This window comes from Camelus dromedarius, chromosome 3, assembly GCF_036321535.1.
Source record: "Camelus dromedarius isolate mCamDro1 chromosome 3, mCamDro1.pat, whole genome shotgun sequence".
NCBI lineage: Eukaryota > Metazoa > Chordata > Mammalia > Artiodactyla > Camelidae > Camelus > Camelus dromedarius.
Window position 1 is genome coordinate 27,432,632 of NC_087438.1, and position 21,412 is coordinate 27,454,043.

Consider the following 21,412-nt stretch of genomic DNA (forward strand, 5'->3'; position numbering starts at 1 on the left):
AACCTTTGCTGATCTCCTAAATCTTACATTCTCATGGAGATCCAGGTTTAAGGGGAATTATAATGAAAACCTGAAATCTGATTTACAAATTGTTACTTTCAACAACAAAAGTAAGGAGGACTAAAGAAAAGCAAATGGAAAGGAACTAATTTGTACATGTAATCATCACTTTTCTCCCCATAATTGCAGGCTTCCGTTGGTCTTGGCCATTACTTCTGACTTACAAAGTAGCCAGTAAACCTTGACCTCTAACATAACTGCTAATTATGCATTTAACCATAGCTAAGTCTTTTGCTAATTATACTCTAAAGAAGAATGTTAGCAAATATGTTTTGAGTGCTAGCTATGTGCCAGTAACTTTCCAAATGTTTCACATATTCAGACTCATTTATCTTTATAAGGTAGATATTATTATTTCTGTTTTACAGATGAGGAAACAGAGGCAAGATGAGGACAAATAATTTGCCCAAGATCTCACTGCTGCCTAGAAGCAGAGCTGGGGTCCCGACCATGCAGTGTGATCTAGAGCTCCAGCCACATTTGAGACAAGATGCACTGAGGGGGTAAAAATATGTCAGAGTGAGATCACCAGGAAGGAATAGTCCCCATGTAATGATAGGTCCCTAGAATTCTTTCAAAAAAAGAAAGATAGAAAATTATTGCCAATAAGTAACTAAAATAAGATTTAAAAAAATAATTCATCCAGTAAGAAGTGGTTGAGCACCCAGCCTACACATATATTGAGTTGGGTATTGGTAATAGGCTATAAAGATATAAACTGTGCATTCTTTGCCTTCAGGCACTATAATAATAGCATACACAAAAAAGTAGGTAAAGTATGCCATCGAGTACTAGAAAGTGCAAGTAATCCTCTCTAAGAAGTCAAAATAGAGATTCCCACTCATGAGCTCGTGCTCTGTCACGTTCAGCTGTTCCTTTTCCGAGACCATCACAGATGAAAAGCAGAGGAGCACCGGCAGCAGCAGCACCAAGGGGGTGACCTGGGGACCTGACAAGCCCCCAGCTGACGCCACCTGCACTCTTCCTCAGCTGGCGGCAAATGGGTACTCAGGTCCACAATCCCTATCAGCTTTTTTAGATAAGCTTGATGCCAAAACTCATTTGAAGGCGTTCATCTGATCTGAACTGATGAAAAGTTATGTTACATTCTTCACTTCTCCCACTTTGTGTGAACATGGGTTAATTTGGCTATAGATATATTAATGTGTTTGATTCTGGGATGCTGCTCCCCACTCTACCCGGAGTCTAAGTACATACGCGGGGTAAGCACCTCATCACCTTTGTAAAATCCCAAGCCTGCTGAACGTGGAAACCTCTGTTTCCAGGGTCGTAGATAAGGGAAAACAACGTGCTCACGCTGCAACTATAGCTTCAAGATCAGTCCCGGGCAACCCCCCAGCCTTCACCATCTTGTGTCACATCAGTTACTAAAAACCCTACGAAGCTAAGAGCCTGGTTGGTGACAGTGACAAAGACAGGAAAACTGTCCAACTCAGACCTGAGAACTAAAACCAAAATAACCCCACACAACAACAACCCTTCTTGCATCAGCAATGACAAAGGCTCCCTTATCTTGGGTATGCTTTTTCAAAGAAAGTAGACAATGTTTACTATTTCTCGGAAAGATGATAATCTCCCCCTCAAAAAAATGTGCTTAAAGAAGTTTAACTTGGCATGATGAGAAGCATCAATAAACCAAAATGTTCCCTGATGACTGTGGGAAACTGATTTCATTCTGGACTTGTAGGTACAGACAATGTGACAATGTGGTCATGTATGAGAAAGAAATGCCAGGCAAATAGTCCAGACATGAAAATCCTTAGCCTTCATGGGAGAACGTGGTCACTTCAGGCTGTGGTGGGAGGGACTGGCTTACAACACTGTCAGAAATAAAATGAATATTATGTACAGTTATTTAAAAGTGTATATGTTTTTCAAGCTGATGGGAGTGACAAAAATAATAAAGAACACTTTAATAACTGAATAAAGTGAACTTTATAGGTCACCAATGGGTCATTTAAAGAAGCAGATTATTATAGCTCCAGATTCAGAATAAGCTAAATAGTATTCTTTATTATAGCTTCTTTAGACCAAAAAAAGTATCTGTAAAGGTGGTAAGTATTAATGCTTTGACTGGGGAGGGGGTTCCAGTTTGTGGGTAGTTGTGGAGAATTTAGGTGACTTGTAGAAAGGTGGTAGGTTTGAGGTGGCATTTTGGGGAGTGAAAATCACTTTAAGAAATAGTTTCACTAGAACTGGAGGGTTTGAGGTGAGTGAAAATAGCTAACACGCGTCAAGCAGGCTTTACAAAGGGGACTACTGAAGGGGAACAAATGTGAGCATGGGTTTTCATCGGTAGACTAGCAAAAACTGAGCATGGAAGCAGTGTACTCGGTCCTTAAGTCAGCACTAATTTAATTTTAGTTTCATCAGAATCCTGGATGATTCTTTCTACAGAGCCTAGGTATTTGCCAAAACTCTATCACTAAATATGTCATTGAGGGTTGATTGTGTATTTTCTTTTCTTTTCTTTTTTTTTAGTTGAAGTATTGTCAGTTACAATGTGTCCATTTCTGGTGTAGAGCACAATGTCCCAGTCATGCATACACACACATATATTTGTCTTCATATTTTGTTGTATATTTTCTAAAGACACCCAGCTGTGTCTCCTTTTCTTTAAGTCAATCTTGTGTTCACATTAAATTCTAATTCTACTGAATTTTTCACAATATTTAGTGTTAAACTCATTGAAACAACTTTTCGGCTAAAAGCTGGACAACATGTTTTCTTCTGAAGAGACTTACTTCATAGGCCAGCAAAACCACGTTCCAGGGTCTGCGGTAGTACGTCCGGGTGTTTCCATCCCGAACTCGGTCACACAGCCCGTTGTAGTACTTGTTGTCAAAAGGCGTGCCGAGGGGATCCACCCCTAGGATGTTGACCCTGGGAATGGACAGAGCAGCATCAGCTGTGGAGATGCCAGGAGCCAATGCAAGGCAGCCATCTGTTGCTGGGGAAGAGAGAGCACTGGCTCAAGTCCCCGGCACTCAGTGATGTAATCAGGAATAGACGTGAGAGCCTGTTCACCCCAGCTCTGTGTCCTAGCCAGGAAGTATACCTTAGGAAGCTCTTATAAACTCTTTTAGGCAACAAGGGCACTGTTGAGGGCACAACGAACAAAATGCAATAAAGGAAGCAAGAGACCATCTGGCTCCTGGAGCCAGACTCCACTGTTGCAACTCTGAGCTAACCTCCCTCAGTGGATTAAGAGCCAACACTGTGATACCATCGCTTTAAATTATTTGGGAACAGAGCATCTCAGGGGGGCAGTAGAATGTAGGCACGTAATTTTTAATCTATGAAGCAACATTGGGGCTCTTTTTCTCCCCATTCTCTTTAAAATCAAACCTCTTTCTCCAGCTGTCTCATCACGTGTCAAGAACCTCATCCCCTCCAGGCTTATTTGATGCCTACTACACTTTCCGAGAGAAACACAAAAATGTCATCATCTGGCAAGGCATTCTCAAAAAGCTCTACTTTTTTTCTCCCAGCAAAATAGTTTTATTTGGCAAGCTTTAATTCAGAAATAGGAATCTTGTTTAGCCTAAAAAAAATTGTTAATTTTGATTTGTAGGCCAAAAACTAAAATATGAACAAGAAGCATTTCCTTCTTTATGAAGTACTAATTGGAGGAAGGGTCATTTCTAGATGGGGTCTGGAACCAATGGCCCCAGGACAGGGAGGCCAACATAGAGGCTTGCTCCTCACATCTATAACTCAGCTTGGCACAAAAGCATAAACTCTTCAGTTGCTCTGGACCACATCCCTAACTCCAATGGGCTGGATTACCAATTCGGATGTTGGTTTCAAGAGCAATTTGTCAAAGGGTGTGGATGGCTTACTGCAAACCCATCGCTAACGCAAGAAAAATAACTGGAAGGGTATCCTATTTCCAGTGAGTTCATTAAAAACAAGCTCTTTATATAAACAGCACATTCTTAACGAACTTTGAATCTACAAAGGAGATGAACATTATAGCTCAACTTTAACGAAAGGCAAGTTAAGGAACTGCTTCAGGACTATCTTCCTCAAGGTTGACTGTATAGTTAAAATGAACTTCTTCTTGCCTTACCAAAAATATCTTTCATCAAAAATGCTATGGCCCTGAAGTTCTAATAAAGGGCCAAAAATTAGACCTAGTCACATGAATAAGAAAGAGAGGGAAAAAGAAACATTATATATCTAGTTTATTTTCTTAAATATCTTTTCCTAGATTAAAATTTGGGCTCCAACTTTTCACCCATCCCTGTATCTACAGACTTATGAGGGATAAATATTTAAAAACAATATTACTAAAGGTTTGATACAAAGACATAGAATACTGGAAACAAATGATCTGTGTCTGTTTCTTCAACAAGACATCAAGTACATTTTCATTATTCCGTAGTGAACTTGTCTTCCATATATCTGCATTAACAGAGACCCTGTACCTCTTCCCTTTCTGCGAAAAATGACATTCATCTTTGTAATGATGATGAATTCTTAGGTGACTACTCTATCTACATGTAGCGTAGTGTTTTTAATAAACAGTGGGTTATTTTAAGACGGTTAATAGTCTTTGATCTCATGAAAATTGTATTCAGGGTAGGTAGTTGGACACACAATCACTAATTCCAGAAATCAGTCCATGGACGGAAACGCATGTGCCTGATGAGCAGTTCAGGTAAGTGACAGACAGGTTCCCAAGAGGCAGAGGTCCCCATGGCAGGGTCATAAAAAACATTTTAGAAGAAGTAGGATTTGATTTGTGTTTTGAAGCATGTGGCCTGAAGGGCAGGAGGGAGAAATGTACAGAAGTCTGGAGGTGGAAATGTGTAGGGCATGTTTTTGGGTAGCAGTCTTCAGATTTTCTGCTTGTCTACTCTCTAAAAAAATGTTGATAAGCTATGCTTCCTTGTACGATTTTAGTTTGATATCTAAAAATGTTTCCTCTTAAGTTTAAGTAGTTGCAAAGGATATGGTTTCCCAGCATGCTATAAATATTTACATTTTAAAATATAATTATTTTGCCTCTTTTTAAAATAAATCCAATGGGATATAAATTCTGTAGTGATGGTAAGTATCAAGTGACTGAAATGTTTATATCTCTGTAACAGCTGGAGGTTTTATGGTATTCTTTTTGATTCTTTCTTTAAAAAAAAATAGACTATTTCTTAGAGCAGTTTTAGGTTCACAGCAAAATGAGTGGATGATACGGAGATTTCCTGTATGTCCCTAACCCCCTTTTATGCTTGAATCTATATTTCTATCCCATTTCTGCCACAGAATTGTAACCTAATGTAGTTTTATGTTTGGAAGTTATAAATGATCACTTTTCACACTTTTCTGTACCAAAAAGGTATTAATTGAAATATTTTTAACATTAAATATACTTTGACCATAAGGTCTAAGTACTTTAAAAATTCTTCTATTGTGTTACCATTATTAGTAGTACATTTAAGTATGTTAAAATTTAAAAATAGTTAGTGAATGTAAGTAAAATTTTATTGGAAAATTATCTCTCAGTGAAATGAATGAGGCTTTTTTATTTAATGGATTAGTTACTGCAAACATGGATGAATATTACTTATTTCTAGAAAAAGACAGGGTGGGTTCAGTATCAATTTTATTTCTAGTTTCCATTTTTATAGATGCAAATGCTGAGGAGCTTTACCCACATAAATAAGTAGATAAGAATTGAAGGAATTCTGTCATAGCAATGTCACTCAATTCTTTGATCTTCTGAGGTTTATGCCAAAAAAATACATATTAGTCTTTCATTAAAAGTTATTTTTAAAGTCCATTAACTAGCAATCAATTGGGACATCTTACAATGTTGCTGGTAAAAAGAACTGGAGAGCATTTGACTTTAAGGCGTTAGAATCCAAGTCCAACTGAGTATCAATGTTTGGAGCTGTTTCTTGTTTTTTTCACCCCATAATAAAATGTGAGATGGGTCAAGGGTGTACACTTCTTTTGGAAAGTGGGAGTTAGGTGATTATAAAAGGGGAGGTGAGAAAGGAGAATAGGCTTGACAACTTGAATGCAGCTACGTCATCAAGCTTATCGATTTTTACGAAAAATCTGTACATACAGTATTGAAGATTTATTATTAGTTAGCTAGATTAGTTCAGTAACTAAGAGTTGAGGAAACTATTGTCTTAAAAATCACCTGTCTCCCCTCTTTGAAAGTCTTTCTCCTCCCATGGTATGTACACCCCAGTTTGAAGGTTTTTGTTTTACGGAACAGCAACTTGACCAGTTGGCTGGATCCATCTGGAAAGTTACGGGGAAGCTGATGCACAGTCTAAAGTACAACTAAGGAAGAAATGTTTCAAAACTTTTGACTTGGTTCCACTACTACAGAGACAGCCAGTCTAGTCTAGAATGAGCCAATATTTTCTCTGCCAAGAAACATGAAAACTTCTCACGGATGGAATGTCATCGCCTGGGAAATGAAAAACATCGCCTGTTCTTTGGCAGCACTTGGAGATGCCTGTCTTCACACCTGCACCTAGAACCACAGGCAGTTCCAGTTTACCAGGTGAACCGCAGAGAAGTCTCCCTCCACAGAAGTGGTGCTGTGCTTCCACCACACAAAAAGGTCATCCCTTGCATATTGTGCACCACTTACGGCTGGTTTGGATTTGTATTTTTTTCAATGAGTGCGAGATGGCTTGGGGATTTCCCTAAATACTTCTGGAGAATCTCAGATGCCTACAACAAGACAAGAACTTGTGATACAAGTGAACTCTCTCGGCATAAGAATTTACACGAGAGTCCTGCAAATGGAAAAAAAAAAAAAGTATACATTAATTACTATAAATACTCGTGATTTTCACATGGAAAAGAATCTGACTGTATGACTGCTGGTGAGACTTGTTGAGGTTTTCCAGTCTGAACGGTTTATAAGCATGTTGCTATGATTAGAATGTTTACCTCTACTTCAGTGTAGTCCCATCACCCCAAATAAGAGTAATGGAGATGTGTAGTAAATAAATATGTCATATTAATGGCATTGAAGAATATCATACATATAATAAAGCATGTTATTTTGAAACCTCTTCTTAAATATTAATTAATGGTTTATAGTACTCTTCTAAATTCTTAATTAAAATATCTGGGTAATAATAATCATAATAGCTACTTAAGGAATTTCATTTTCTAAGATTAGTTTTGCTTTGAAATTAGGGAGTTGACTTAGGGGCTCTGTAATGATGTGGGGGAAGTGATGTGGGTCGTGGCAGGCCTGTGGAGAGAAGGGGCAGGGAAGGTGGCATGATAAAAAAAAAGATAGTTTTCGATCTGTCAGGGAAACTTGGGTTTTAGATCTGCTAGCAACGAATGAGCCAAATGGTCTTACTTATTTCACTCAGTTCTTACCTATAAAATACATGTACTACTGCCCCTAACAATCTCACAGCTAAGGGGAAGAACGTGCAAAAAGGTTTTGAAAAATTCAAAGCATTATGCTAATGAAAGCTGTCAGAGAACAATAGGTTTTATGAAAACTAGTTATAGGGGATGGCACATGGTGATGGGGAATTTAATTAAAAAAAAAAAAGTTGGTGGGCTGATTCTATCAGAGCCTACCTCATTTTCCGCCTCTCAGTCAACCTTTCCCAGAGCTGGGGCCCCTCGCTACCACTTAGTCCTGAAGGCTCAGCCGGGCGAGGGTCCCCACCTCCAGTCCCGACTAGGGTAAAGCATGAGGTATTGAAGGGGTCCTAGCTACTCTCTGGGATGCCTCATGAAGCTCCCTGGCAAATGCTATAGAACAAATTTTCTTTTTCCCGAACAAAGGAAATCTATAGATGACAAACGAGTGTTTTGCATCTAAGAGGGTTATGATTTCTGTTATCTTTTTCCTATGAAACCAGATGTAAATTTGCATGGAGTGAGAATATGTAATATATGCAACACCCTGCTTTAAGCCTGTTTGTTTAGCTCAGAGAAAAAAACTGTTTCTTGGATCCCAAAGAACACAAAATACAGTAGTGATGTGCTCTCACCACAGACTCACATCCTCTCCCTGAGGGAGGCAGCAAGAGGAGTCAGAACTCACTGGTGCTTGCGGTGATCTGGCTACACAGTTTTGGACAACCCCTGTTCATTTCCACCAATTATTAAGAGGCCCTGCTGAGTGTGGGGCTCAAGACCATCCATTTGATTCAAGAGTCTTACCTTTAGGCCAAGGGCTAAAGGCACTGGTGGATCATATTTGAACTCTGCTGCGATAAGATTTTATAAAGCGAATGAAGGATATGTGAAATGTTGTATCTGGGGTCTGACTCCTGATATGCTGGAATTTTTTCCTTTTGGTGATTAAACAACTGGAAGTTTCATCTGCCTTAGAGAGAGGAGGCATTTCCACTTATAGCCAAGCCAGACACGGAGGTCCTATCTTAGGAACTGCCCAGTTCATTAGTGGAAGATTTTGCTCAACCTCAGCACTATTGACACTTCGCTGTTCTGTGCATTGTAGGATGCACAGCGTCACCCAGGGCCTCTACCCACTGGGTGCCAGGAGTGCCCCCACCCCCGCAAGCTCCCCACCTCCATGTTCCACAGTCATGACTGCTAGCAATTTCCAGACATGACCGAAAGTCCCCTGGGGAGAAATCCCCTCTGGCTGAGAACCACTGCCTTAGTCCCTCTATCAGCTTTGCTTTTATCATCACCCCATCTTCTTTCCTCTCCTCATCCCCCTTCCCCGGACCGCAGGACTGAACCTGAATTTCTTTCCAGGAACCCAGCTTCATCCTACCTGATGCAACTGACATATTTTAGAAGCATTTAAATTAATTAATTCATCTGTTTATCCACCCATTGGTATTAATTGAGTGCCTACTATGAACCAGGCACTGGGGTCACAAGGATGAAGAGACATACTGTGTTACAGGCAAAGAAACACAGCCCTGTGCAATCTCTATCAATATACCAACAAATCCACACAGAGTACTTTACTGAAAACTGCTCAGAACAACTCAGGGAAGCTATGCTGTGGCCATCCCTGGAGGGTTCGCTAACTAAATGAAATAGAACAGAACAGCACCCCAGACATCTGTTATTTTCCAGCTCTGAGAGCACAGATCTCTGCAAATGGTCTCTATCCTGTATCAGTCTAAGTTCTAGACTGTCCAAGACGTCTCCTCCGAGCTTACCCTGCCAGAACGCCTATGGTTTGGGAAACTTCGGCTCTGTCATGAGAACCAGAATTCTCCACACCAGCCCTATTTGGCATCAGAACTACTTTCTCTGAACTTTTCCTCTTGAGTGAACTCCAGAATGCTGGAACCGCCACCCCACCCCACTCCACTGAGAACTTATATCCAGGAATAGAGGCAGGAGAAGTTCCAACAGAAGACAGTCTTCCTGGTTATTCAAATATTTGACTTGAATTTCCAGACCTACTCCTGGCAATTCAATTTCAAATGTTAACAAGCCACTTCAGTATTGCTACGGTCTTCCAGGGGTTGATAAACAAGGTGTCTCATCTCCTACCGGATGTGGAAGTAATCTCCTACCATTCTGATGGTCTAATCCATTCTGCAGACCCCTACAGAGGCCCTGTAGTTTGTCTGAAGTACCACGACATACTAATTCGGCACCTACCTTCTTTCAAGTCCAAATGTAATTCAAACAGAACAGAGACCCATAGGCTACTGTTTACAGCGGCTCAAACCCTCTACTGCTGCAGCTCGGCAGGAGAGAGGGGGGCCTGCTTCACTCATCTTCATCTAGAAACATCCGAGTGGAATACAGACCCGTAGCCTGCTGTCTGTGCCATCTCGGACTCTTCAGCCACTCTGTCACCGCAGGGGGGACGAGGATCACTTTCACAGGCATCCTCATCTGAAAAGTCCCCACAGTCGTCGTCACCGTTACACAGAAGTCGCCTCTTTATGCATCGGCCTACAGTCAAAATCAGGAAAGACTTCATGCATCTATCTAATGCCAAATTTCCTCTTTTTCCCCTGAAGTTACCAGACATACTTTAACGGTGGAGGGGAGGGACCACACACAGATTTGAGCTTTTTGTACAGAATATAGAGACGGCCCTTCCGTCGGCCCCTTTCACATTTGGACGTACGGGCGTTTCTTTCCGCTCACGAGCGCACCCAGAAACCCACCCCGGGCAGTGGGAGCTCGAGGGTTACCTGTATCACACCTGAAGTCATTGCCGCAGTCGTCCTCGGGGTCTTCGCAGGCCTCCGTGGGCTCGCACTGCCTCATGTCTCCCACGGCGTCCGCGCACTTCCGCCCACCGAACTGCCCAAAGGCCTCAATGCTCCTTGAGCGAAACTGCACAAAACCAGCTAGAAATGTCAGAGTTTCTAATGCCAAAAAGAGAGTATGATCCAAAGCCGCCCCCAAATCTCTGCAGCCCTCTAAACTCAGGTGAGTCCGTGATTTTACGATGGAAGATCTGAAAACAGTTCCTGGTGTTATTTGCAGTAACAGCTCACATTGTAGGGCTGGAGTCTCTTCTACAGACTATGGTCCCTCCTGATTCTCATTTATTAAATTGCAACATTCAGGGTGTAAGGGGGTGCAGCTCAATGGCAGAGCACATGCTAGGCATGCATGAAGTCCTGGGTTCTTATCCCCACCACTTCCATTAAGGGAAAAAAATAAAAATAAAATTAATAAATGGCAACATTCAGATTCCCCAGCCTCATCCGTCTAGATACTTACCTTTCCTTCTGGGTTTAGAACCCAAATGGAGGGCTGCCTGCCTCGTAGTCATTTTCCTAGAGATGCTGGCAATACAGTTTCCATGTGGGGACTTCAGCGGGGAGTGGGGATGAACACTTACCATTTGTTTGAGGCAAGGGTCACATTTTGACCATCCACTCCAGGGGCTTATCCTGCAGTCGATGGGCAGTGGTGTGCCACTGCTCTGCCCTGGCTCCGGGTCGTAACTAAGATAATAAAGCATGTCAGCTCATACTGACCATAAAATGTGCTTGTTTCCAAAAAGTCTTCACAAACCAGTTTTTTTATTGACTTCTCCTCTTCCGAATCATAGTACTTATCCTTTTACTCTCTCATTTGACCTTTGATCACGTGCTGTTTTGTATTTTCAATTCATCTTTTTGTTTAATTCTTGTACTGCATGGTAATTTCAACTTCATCCTAACAGTGACAACAACCATAATAATGGTGATGGGCGGGGAGGGTATAGTTCAGTGGAAGACTGTGTGCTTAGCATGCACGAGGCCATGGGTTCGGTCCCCAGTACCTCCGTTAAAATAAATGAATACCTAATTACCCATCCCCCCAAAAAAGTTCCTTGTTACATACTAATGGTGTTGAAGAAAACTAGCAAGTCCTCTTACTATGAGTTTTTTGATGATGAGTCTTATATTTCCAACTGGTTTACCAACTCATTGAAGCTAGAAACCTTGTTTCATTTTGTAAACCCCACTCCCCATACCCCAGCACCCAGAGAGTCTGGCAAAGCCTCAAGTCGCCTGGTTTTCTTGCAAATTTAAGCCAGCCCACTCAGCCCTTCCTGCCGCAAGCACCTCATTAATCAAGCTGTCCTAGCCCTTCATCCTGTATCTTCTGGACTGGAAGCCTTATTGCTTCACATTCCACTCCAGGACTTACTTCTCATCTTTCTGAAATATCAACATACGTATTTTGGCACTTAGAACCTTCCCTCCTACCCTAACCAGTCTTTGCTGCTTTGAACTTTTCTTTTTCTCTTGGTTCACCATTTGGTCCTCTTTCAGTTGCAACACCACCTTGGATTGTTATCTCATTCACAAGAGAAGGAAAACCAAAGACAAAAGCCAAGGAACAAGAGTCAGAAACTTTCCGCACCACTTTCTGGAACTGGCACCTATTCTTTTCACGGTGCAGCCTTTCATTGCAGAGGGATGGCTGGGTGAAGGCCAATCCCTCCCGCAGAGCCCTAGATGCCAGCATCTCTTTGAGACCTTGATCAACTGAACATCTTCTCCACTTAAAACTCTCCTTTAGTACCAGTTCCTTCCCATTTGTAGTATAATGTGTTCAAGTTTTTTACCTTAAACATAACAAATGTATGAGCAAATAGAACCCTCTTTCTGAACTTTACATTTTCTTCCAGCTACCCCCATCTCTCCCTCTCCCCTTCACAATGACACTTAAAGGAACTGCTATAAACATATTTCTGTTTCTCTCTTTTACAAAAAAAAAAAAAAAAAAAAAAAACAAAAAACAAACCAAAACTCACCTCCTCCTCCTTTTAGCTATGTCCCAAATTTTCTCATCTTTTTAGGCCAACTTTCTTGAAAAAGTAGTTTGTGCCCTGGTCGCTTGTTGCTTACCTCCCAATCACGGCTCAGCCCTCCCGCCTCGGGGTCATGGCTCTTGCCAAAGTCAACAATGACTCCAAGTGGCCGGTTCACTTGGTTCCCTTCAGTCCGTATCTTACACAGTGGTCAATACAATTGGCCACTCTTGCTCTTTAAAATAATGTCTTCCCATTGGACTGAATGACACCACCCCTTTAACTGCTTCCTTCCCCTCTGTCCTGTTCTCTTACTCTCCTAAGCAGACTCCTCCTTTGGTAGTCTCCGAAATGCTGTTTTTCCTTAAATGCCTGTCCTTGGATCTCTTTTCCTCTCTATGCTTTTCCCAGGGCTTTGGTTTCCATGTGAATGTTAACAACACTCAGAGATAAGTCTGCAGTCCAGACATCTCTTCCCAATTTTAAACTCTTGGATATAACTCCCAACTGGACATTGGCACTTGAATGTTTTCACGGCTCGTTGAATTTAATATGTCCCAAGACAAATTCATTATTTGTCCTCTTCTCTCAAAGCTGCTCCTCCTCCTGCATTTATTGTCTTGGTGAACAGCATCTCCATGTATACAGTCACCCTAACTGGAGACTTGGGTGGTACTGGTCTTATCCGTGCTTATCCCCCATATCGAATCCACCACTAAAACCTGTTGTTTACAGTCTCGTAAATGACTCTCAAATCCATCTCTTCCAGACTCTTCTCTGGTCTACACTAACATTCATCTCTCCTAGATGACAATATTTTTTTTCTAATCCAGTTTCCATAAGTCATCCAGAGAGGTCTTTCAAAAATGCAAAGTTGATCATTCATTCCTCTGCTGAAACTCTTCTGATAGCTTCCCTCTGCTTTTAAGATAAAGTCCAGATTTTCTAACATGATGTGGTAGGCAGAATAATGACTCCCAAAGACGTCCCCAGCATCTGTGAATATGTTCCTTTACGTGGCAAAAGAGACTCTGAGCATGTGATTAAGAGGAGACGATTCTAGATTATCTGGGTGATCCCGTTCCAATCCTGTGAGCTCTTAAAAGCAGCATAATTCAGAGATGTGAAGACAGAAGTGGGAGGAGAAATTCAAAGCAGAGATTCAAATTCAAAGGGACTCCACCCATTGTTGCTGGCTCTGAAGGTAGAAGGAGTCTCGCCAAGGAATGCAGGCAGCTGGAAGGGGCAAGGAAATAGATTCTCCCCCGGAGTCTCCAGAAAGGACCACAGCCCTGCCGGAGCCTTGATTTCACCCCGTGAGACCCATTTCACATGCCTGACCTAAACAACTGTAGGATAATAAATCTGTGTTGTTTTAAGCCCCTGATTTGTGGTAGTTTGTTACAGCTGCAACAGGAAACTAAGCCACATGGTCCAGCAAGCTCTACATGGCCTGTCTCCTTCCCAATTCTTCAATTTCACTTTTCCCGCATCTAAGCACCAGCCACGTTGAACTTGAAATTCTCAAGATAAGCTACTTTTTCTCATGTCTTCAGGCCTTTAAACTTACTGTTTCCTAGTCACCACACTGATCTCATCTTTGACATAATTTTTTTTCCCCCAGAGAACCTTCCCTAACCCATCAGGTAATTAATTCTATGTATGTGTTCTTATATGTACATATTATAGCAACTTTTATCAAAAGTGCCTTTGCAATGACATACTTCATTCACTTAACTTATGTCTTCAGTCATTTATTTATTAATTGTCTACTATTTGCCCGCCATGGAGGATACAATGGCATGCAAAACCACAAAACAAGGGGCTAAGGAACTTTTCAATCTTGTTCAGCATGTGTACCAAGTGTCTGGAACATAGTAGGTGGCCAAGAAACATTTTAGGAATGAATAAATGAATAACTAAGTGCAAGAAGGGGAAGAAAGTCCTTGATCATGTGGTCTAGGGCATACCTAGGCCTGTATTTCTCTAGGTTATGATCTCCTGATGAACTACCCACATCATAGTTTTGCAAGACTTGTTTGTCACTAGGCAACCTGCATGACTGGAGATGCTATTTCTGTATATCTGACTTTTGCCTACAATATCCAGAAACTCAGGCCTGATGAGCTTCTAAAAGTATAGCTTAAACATGTATTATGCAAGTTGCCAAAACTCCTTGAAGAACCTGCTTTCATGAAAGTATGAGTATTACTGTCTATCTGAAACCACGTGGCTGAGAAACTCTCTGCCAGAAACTTTCCATAAAACTAAATCCTCAACTGGAACTGACCGGCCTTATCAAGAGGCCATGGCAGATGCAGCTTTATGACTGGTAGCAATAGGTCTCAATACTCACGGCATATCATCATCCTCAGATGCTGAAAATAGGAATTATAGAACTGTGATTCCCTGTTCCATGCCAATTAAATCAGGCTTTCTGAGGGTGGGCTTCAGGCATCAATGTTTTAAAAAAGTATCCCAGGTGATTCGTGTTCACGCAACGTTGAGAAAACCTCTTTGCTACCCTCTGGTGGATATCCATGAAATCTGAAGAGGTGGAATTCAAGTTTGGGGGTGCCCATCATATCATATAACTCAAGCCTGAGGTCACCCCTGACCTGAGTCGCTGAGCGGTTGACCACTGGTTTCAGAAATTACTCTAGGCTTCATCTGTCAGTGCCTCCATGGATCTTTTCAGTATCTTCTAGTTTCCCCAATATTAGTTCTGTAGCCTTCAACTGGAATCTTTTCCTATCTTTCTATTTTTTTTTTTTTCACTTACTTAGAAGATCATGTTAGCATTTTGTTTTAGCATCTCCTCCAAAGAGATTACTTCCTTGGTTCTAGAAACCTCACCCTCAACAGACCAGTGGCATGACACCTTATTTTTCTCATCTGCCATTGAGACCAGCTTCAACGAATACCTAATTCAGAGGGTACAGCACAGACTGAATGATCCTGGGTGAAACCTACTGCAGAAACTGCAGAGTAAATTACAGTCCTTTGCTTGGCAAGCCTAGAACCCAGTCAGTGATGGGGGCAGATGAGAAGGACTGTTCACCTGTCTCACACATGGGAAAGTAAAAGCAGGGAATTATGCTACTTATTCAAAGTTGGACGGTTAATAGCAAAACCGGATTTAAAATCTATGTCTCTCCACTCCTAGTTCATGGCAATTTTGCCCTGTCTCCTGTGCTGCCTTCCCCACGCAACTCAAATCCTCTTTGAAATAATCTAAAGGGTCATAGCTTACTCAATAATTTCTGGATGTAACAGTTTGATGATTTTTAGACATTTGGAGACAATTAAGTTAATAAGGATCTATATATATATATATTTTGAAGCTTTTATTTATTTACTTATTTTTTCTGGTGCACAGCATAGTGATTCAGTTATATGTGTGTGTGTGTGTGTGTGTGTGTGTGTGTGTGTGTGTATACTTTCTTATTACAGATTACTACAAGCCATTGAATATAAGTTCCCTGTGCTGTTCAATAGAACCTTATTGTTTATCTGTTCTGTACATAGTAGTTTGTATCAGCCAATCCCAAATTCCCAATTTATCCCTCCCTCTCGCCTCCCACGGCAGTAACCATAAGTTTACCTTCTGTGTCTGTGAGTCTCCTTCTGTTTTGTAAATAAGTTTGTGTCATTTTTTTAGATATATATATTTTTTAATGTAGCAGCTCCAGGTAAAGCACACCAATTGGACAACCTGATTCTTGTCTGGATGTCTTTTAAGCTTACACCTAAATGTTGTCAAATTAGGCAAAAATAAACTGAAAATTGTGTGAACATCCCTGGCTGTTTGGCCTTCACTGTACCAGGTACCTGGATAGTTAGAGGCAAAATATTAGGAGGGTCTAATAGATTATGCAAAAGGAATGTGGTGTTGAAATGAATGCACTCTGTAAATATGAAGAAAGAAGATGAGTGATGTTGGATAGCACCTTCTGAGCCCAGTCACTCCCTCCCCAGCCCCTTTTACTCACTAGACAGATAATCTGTTGTAGCTCAAAGACTGTGAATGTGCAATGCTTTCCACCTGCCTTTCACCCTGCTGAGCTTTTAGGCTCAGGAGAGAAGTATTTGTAAAGCACTTTTCTGGACTCTTAGATGAAATGTGTTTATCAAGTAAAGCCTATGCCCAAGTGCTTCAATCCCAGCTTGAAAGTCATTTCCTAGATCAAAGTGATGTACATCCACATGGCAGGAGGTCTAACTCTGGGCCAGAAATGCATTCAAGGAAGAGCCATTGATGTGTGCCCTGGGTCCCACCTCCTTGCCACGAAGGGAGGTTTCCAGCTTTAGAAAAAAACACCTCAGGGGCAGCTCGCACGCCAGGACACTTTGTGGTAGGCCCTGGCAAGAAAACACCTGCTGTAGGAAAGAATCTTTTTGTCAATAAATAAGACAATGTGGCTCCTTTGAGTGGAGAAATAGAAGCTAATTAGGGCTGCATTCTTAACCTGTGGACCTGCCGATTTGTTTCATTCCTGCAATTTATCAGGATGAAAAGATAATATAACGGCAGTGGCCAACGTTCTAAATTTCAGGACCTTTCCTGATTCCCCAAGTTGTCGTTAAGAGCTTCTCTCACTTGCTTCCAATGAAACAACAATCAGTAACTTTTATGGAGGGTTTGCTCTGTGTTATCCTGGGGCCACAAGACAACATCTTTACTATCACAGAGCCTACACTACAGTGGGTGAGATGCAATACATGAGTACACTAGAAAATGCAACAGGCGCTATCAGTTAAGAAACGTGAGTTGTGAAGGAAAATAAAGCAGGGTAAGTGGACAGGACGTGCCACAGGGCTGGGGTCGGGGGGCGAGATTTCTTACAGAGGGTGTGAGCGAACCCTCTCAGAGGAGGTGTGGTGCTGTAAAAGTATCTTCACAAAGTCTTTGACATTAAGCCCATCAAAGATGGGGTCTAGGTAACCCCCTCTTGAAGCTGGTGGGACTTTATGAATGCCTTTGACGAGCAGAATGCAGTGGAAGTGAGCCTGCGTGATTTTTAAGGCTGGATTAGAAAGGGTCCTGCAAGTTCTGCTGGTTTATCTAAAGACCCTTGCTTTGGGAGCCTTTTGCTACTATAGATGGAGCTGGCTATCCTGAGCCCACCACGTGGACAGCATACACACACACACAGAGAAAGAGAGAGAGAGAGAGAGCAAGAGATTCCTAAGGAGAATCAATTGCTCCAGCCCCCCAGCTGTTTGGGTCTTCCCAGCCCAGATGACAGACATGTGAATGAAGAAGCCATCATGATGACCCCAGCCCCAGCCACCATCTGATGACATCCATGTTGGAGACCCATGACAACTGCTTAACTGAGCCCAGTCAACCCCTGGATTCATGAGCCAAAAGAAATAATTGGTATTGTTTAAAGCTGCCGTTTTGGAATGATTTATTTCACAACAAAAAAATGACCAGAACAGGAAGTAATAGTTGAATGAATGAATGAATTCAGGGAGTACCTGAATGAATTCAGGAAACAGCTATGTGAGGGTCTGGAAAAAGTGTGTTCTAAGCTCAGGGAAAGTAAGTGGGGTGGCATGCTGGAGGCACAGCAAACAGCAGAGTGTGCATGAAGGAGAGTGAGATGTGTCTGGAGAAGCCGGCAGGTGCAGCTCATGCCTTGGGGGCTGTGGTGAGGAGATTGGATTTGATTCTGAGCTTGATGGGAATCCTAGAGGAATATGAGGGCAGGAGTAACACTCAGATACATTTTTCAAAAGATTTCTCCAAGTGTTGAATGGCGAATGACTATTGGGAGTGGACAAGAATGGATGCAGGGCAGAAATGATAGTAACTGTGTGGTCACAGTGGAGATAGTAAGAAGTGGGTGGATTAGGGATATATTTTAAAGGCAATACCAACCGGACTTGCTCTTCTACTGTGTGTGAGAATGACTACAATAGAGGAGTCAAGTATGGTTCCCAGGTTCTGACCGGAGTAACTCAGTGAATTGTGGTGTGGGTTGGGTAACGATAGGTATGCTTTAGACATGTTAAGTTTGGGGTGCTTGTTGCATCTTCAAGAGGTGTTGACTAAGTAACTGGACATTGGGCTCAGGAAAGAGGTCTGCACCATCGATAGAAACTTGAGAGTTGTCAGATTATAAGCAGTAAATTTCACACCATGGGGGCTGAATGTGTGGGAGTAGGTCTGGAGGAAGGCTGAGGACTGAGCCAACATTTAAAGGAAATATTACATGTCTGCACACTGATGGGAATCATTCAGTACACAGGGAGATATTGATGATGCAGGAGAGCGGGCAGAATCAAAGCAGCAAAGTCCTAGAACAAAGCAGCAGAAGCCATGGCACAAGTCGACCAGTTGGGGTCAGGGGTCAGGGGTCAGGGGAGCAGGTCTCCCTCAGCATCATGGGCCTCACTCAGAAAACTTGGCTGAGTTGCAATTGCCATTTACTTGTTTTTTTGGGGGGGGAGCCAGGTAATTAGGTTTATTGATTTAATTTTTTAATAGGGGTACTGGGGATTGAACCCAGGACCTCATGCATACTAAGCATGCGCTCTACCACTTAAGCTATACCCTCCCCCACTGCCATTTACTTGATTTCCTTCCTCACTGGACTGTAAGCTCAGGAAAATCGGCAAAGAATATGGATAGTTTATGCAAAAAAAAAGTACATAACAGCTTTAAACATTGAGTCAAGCGCAATCTGACTTAATAAGAGAAAGGCAAATTAAAACTATTCCAAGATACCATTTTTCACCTATGAGACTGGCAAACGTCAAATTGTTGTCATAGAACTTCTGTTGGTGAAGCTGTGGGAAACCAGCACATCCACACTCCACTGCTGAAGGAGTAAGATTATCTCAACCCAGGGGCTTGGGGCAATTTCAGCAAAGTCTCCAAGGTGATACCTTTGACCCAGTTATATCACTTTTGGGAGTTAATCCTCAGGTACAGTGATCCATTTGCCAAATGACATATGAATAGGGATATTCATTGCAACATGGCTTATAATACGAAATGGGAAACAACCCAAATGTTCGTTAATAAAAGACCAGTTATCTAAACTATCCAGACAATGCAAAATTAATCATTTGTGAGGTAAAGGAGGAAGTTCCTTTTCTACTGATACTGAAAGGTCTCCGGGCTATATTGCAAAGTGAAAAAGCAGAAAAGCAAAGTACAAGATAGTATAGATAATCTGATACTTTTTATGAAAGAAAGGGAGAGGGTAAGATTGCATTCGGCTCTGTGCTTTTATCCACATAAAGACACTGGAAGGAAACACAGGAAACTAACAGGTGATTCCCTGTTGGGGAAGGGTGAGGTGGGAGGTGGCAGAGTATTCTCAGTACCTGACAGACAACACAAATCTCATGAAAAGTTAGGAGTGGGGGAATTACACTTCTCAGTGTAAACTTGTTATATTCTTGAATCTTCGAACCACGTAAATATTTTGTTACTTACAAATGAAAAGGAAAAACAAATGATAACTGTACCCATAGCACCCTCACTGCTTGTCTGCCTCTGTGCTGAACACACCGCATTGATGATCTGGGGGATTCCTCACAGTAAGTCCCATTTTATTCCCTCTGTGCAGGTGCTAGGAACAGGTTTAGAGCAGTTCAGGAGTTTGCCTGGGGTCACAGAGCCAGTAAACTGTGGACCTCAAACTTGAATCCATGGCTCTAGGACCTCTATTATAAGCTGTTATTCTACTCCCACGGTGGTTTCTGTTTTGTTTTTAACATTTCTATTCTCCCTTGAAAAACATGAGAGATGATATTCCCCTCATGACCTATTCTCTTGGGCATCCTTATGTTTACAGACAAATGATCATTGAAAACCCCCAATAGTTCAGCAGCAGCAATAGCTCACTGTTGCAGGGCAGATTCAACATCTGCAGCCACGTGATGGTCCCTGCAGGTTAGCTGTAACTCTATCTCCTCTTCTCCTAAACCAGGAAGCATACCAAAGTGAAAGGAATAGCAAGGTTATTGTTTTAAAGAATCCTTTTTGTTGATTGAGTTCTTACAGCGTGCCAGGCACAGACGGTGTAAGTACATTGCAAGTAGAATGATTGAATGCTCACCTAGAGCCTTATTAGGTAGAGGCTGTCATTGTCACTGTTACGGGCTGGATTGTGTCCCCTCAAAAAGAAATGTTGAAGTTCTAACTCCCTGGACCTCAGAATGTGACCTTATTTGGAAACAAGTTCTTTGCAGAGGTAAATAAATTAAACTGAGGTCATTAGGATGGACCCTAATCCAATCTGACTGGTGTCTTTCTGGAAAGGGGAAATCTGGAGCCAGATGGACATGCACAGAGAGGGGACAAGGTGAAGGTGGCCATGTGATAACAGAGGCTGAGATTGGAATGATGTGGCTGCAAGCCAAGGAAGGCGAAAGATTGCTAGCCACCACCAGAGACTGGGAAGGATCCTACCCAGAGTCTCAGAAGGAGCATGGCCCAGCTGACAACTAGGTTTTAGACATGTAGGCTCCAGAACTGCGAGATGACACATTTCTCTTCTTTTTTTAAAAAAAATAATTTAGGTTTATTTATTTATCTATTTTTTGATCTATTTTTAAATGGAGGTACCTTGTGCACGCTAAGCACACACTTTGCCACTGAGCTATACCCTCCCCTCAACACATATCCTGTTCTTTGAAGATATCTAATTTGTGGCACTAGGAAATGAATACCATCACCCTCTTACAGATGAAGGAACCAAGGTACAGAGAGGTTAAGTAACAGTTCAGAGAGGTTGCCCAGATCTATATGGTTGAGCAGTAAGTAACAGCACCTCAACCCAACTTGGGAAGTTGAGTTCCAGAGCAGTGCTCCATTCTGATCAAATTTGTATTTTTTAAAATCATTTGCCGTCATCAGTTCTTTGGCTGAACTAGGTGTCTGACTGACTTCCTGACTGGTCTGAACATTTTGTTTTGACCTCAACCCTGTATCAAAGGGCAGAGCCAGAGTGTTCAGAGCGGGGCAACCCTACCAAACTCTCAAGGGCAGGGCAGCAGGCGAGCTTACAGCCAAGTCCAAGCTAGCGGTGCAGCTGTTTGGGGCTGTGGGGCCAGCCAAGGGGCCTTTCTGGTCCTCCCTGAAATAGCTGAGAGTGGCCAGGACCCAGG

General features: G+C 42.0%; 1 protein-coding gene across 1 annotated transcript in view; it reads right to left on the reverse strand.

The window, feature by feature from the left end:
• The window catches only part of C9 (complement C9), a 45,925-nt gene that overhangs the window by 23,106 nt on the left and 1,407 nt on the right, over positions 1 to 21,412 (reverse strand). Inside the window, exons 2-5 of the mRNA XM_011000679.3 lie at positions 10,880 to 10,985; positions 10,221 to 10,365; positions 9,828 to 9,975; positions 2,826 to 2,964 (exon numbers count right to left, since the gene is read on the reverse strand). Coding sequence (XP_010998981.3) covers positions 2,826 to 2,964; positions 9,828 to 9,975; positions 10,221 to 10,365; positions 10,880 to 10,985 — 538 coding nt within the window. The remainder of the gene's footprint in view (positions 1 to 2,825; positions 2,965 to 9,827; positions 9,976 to 10,220; positions 10,366 to 10,879; positions 10,986 to 21,412) is intronic.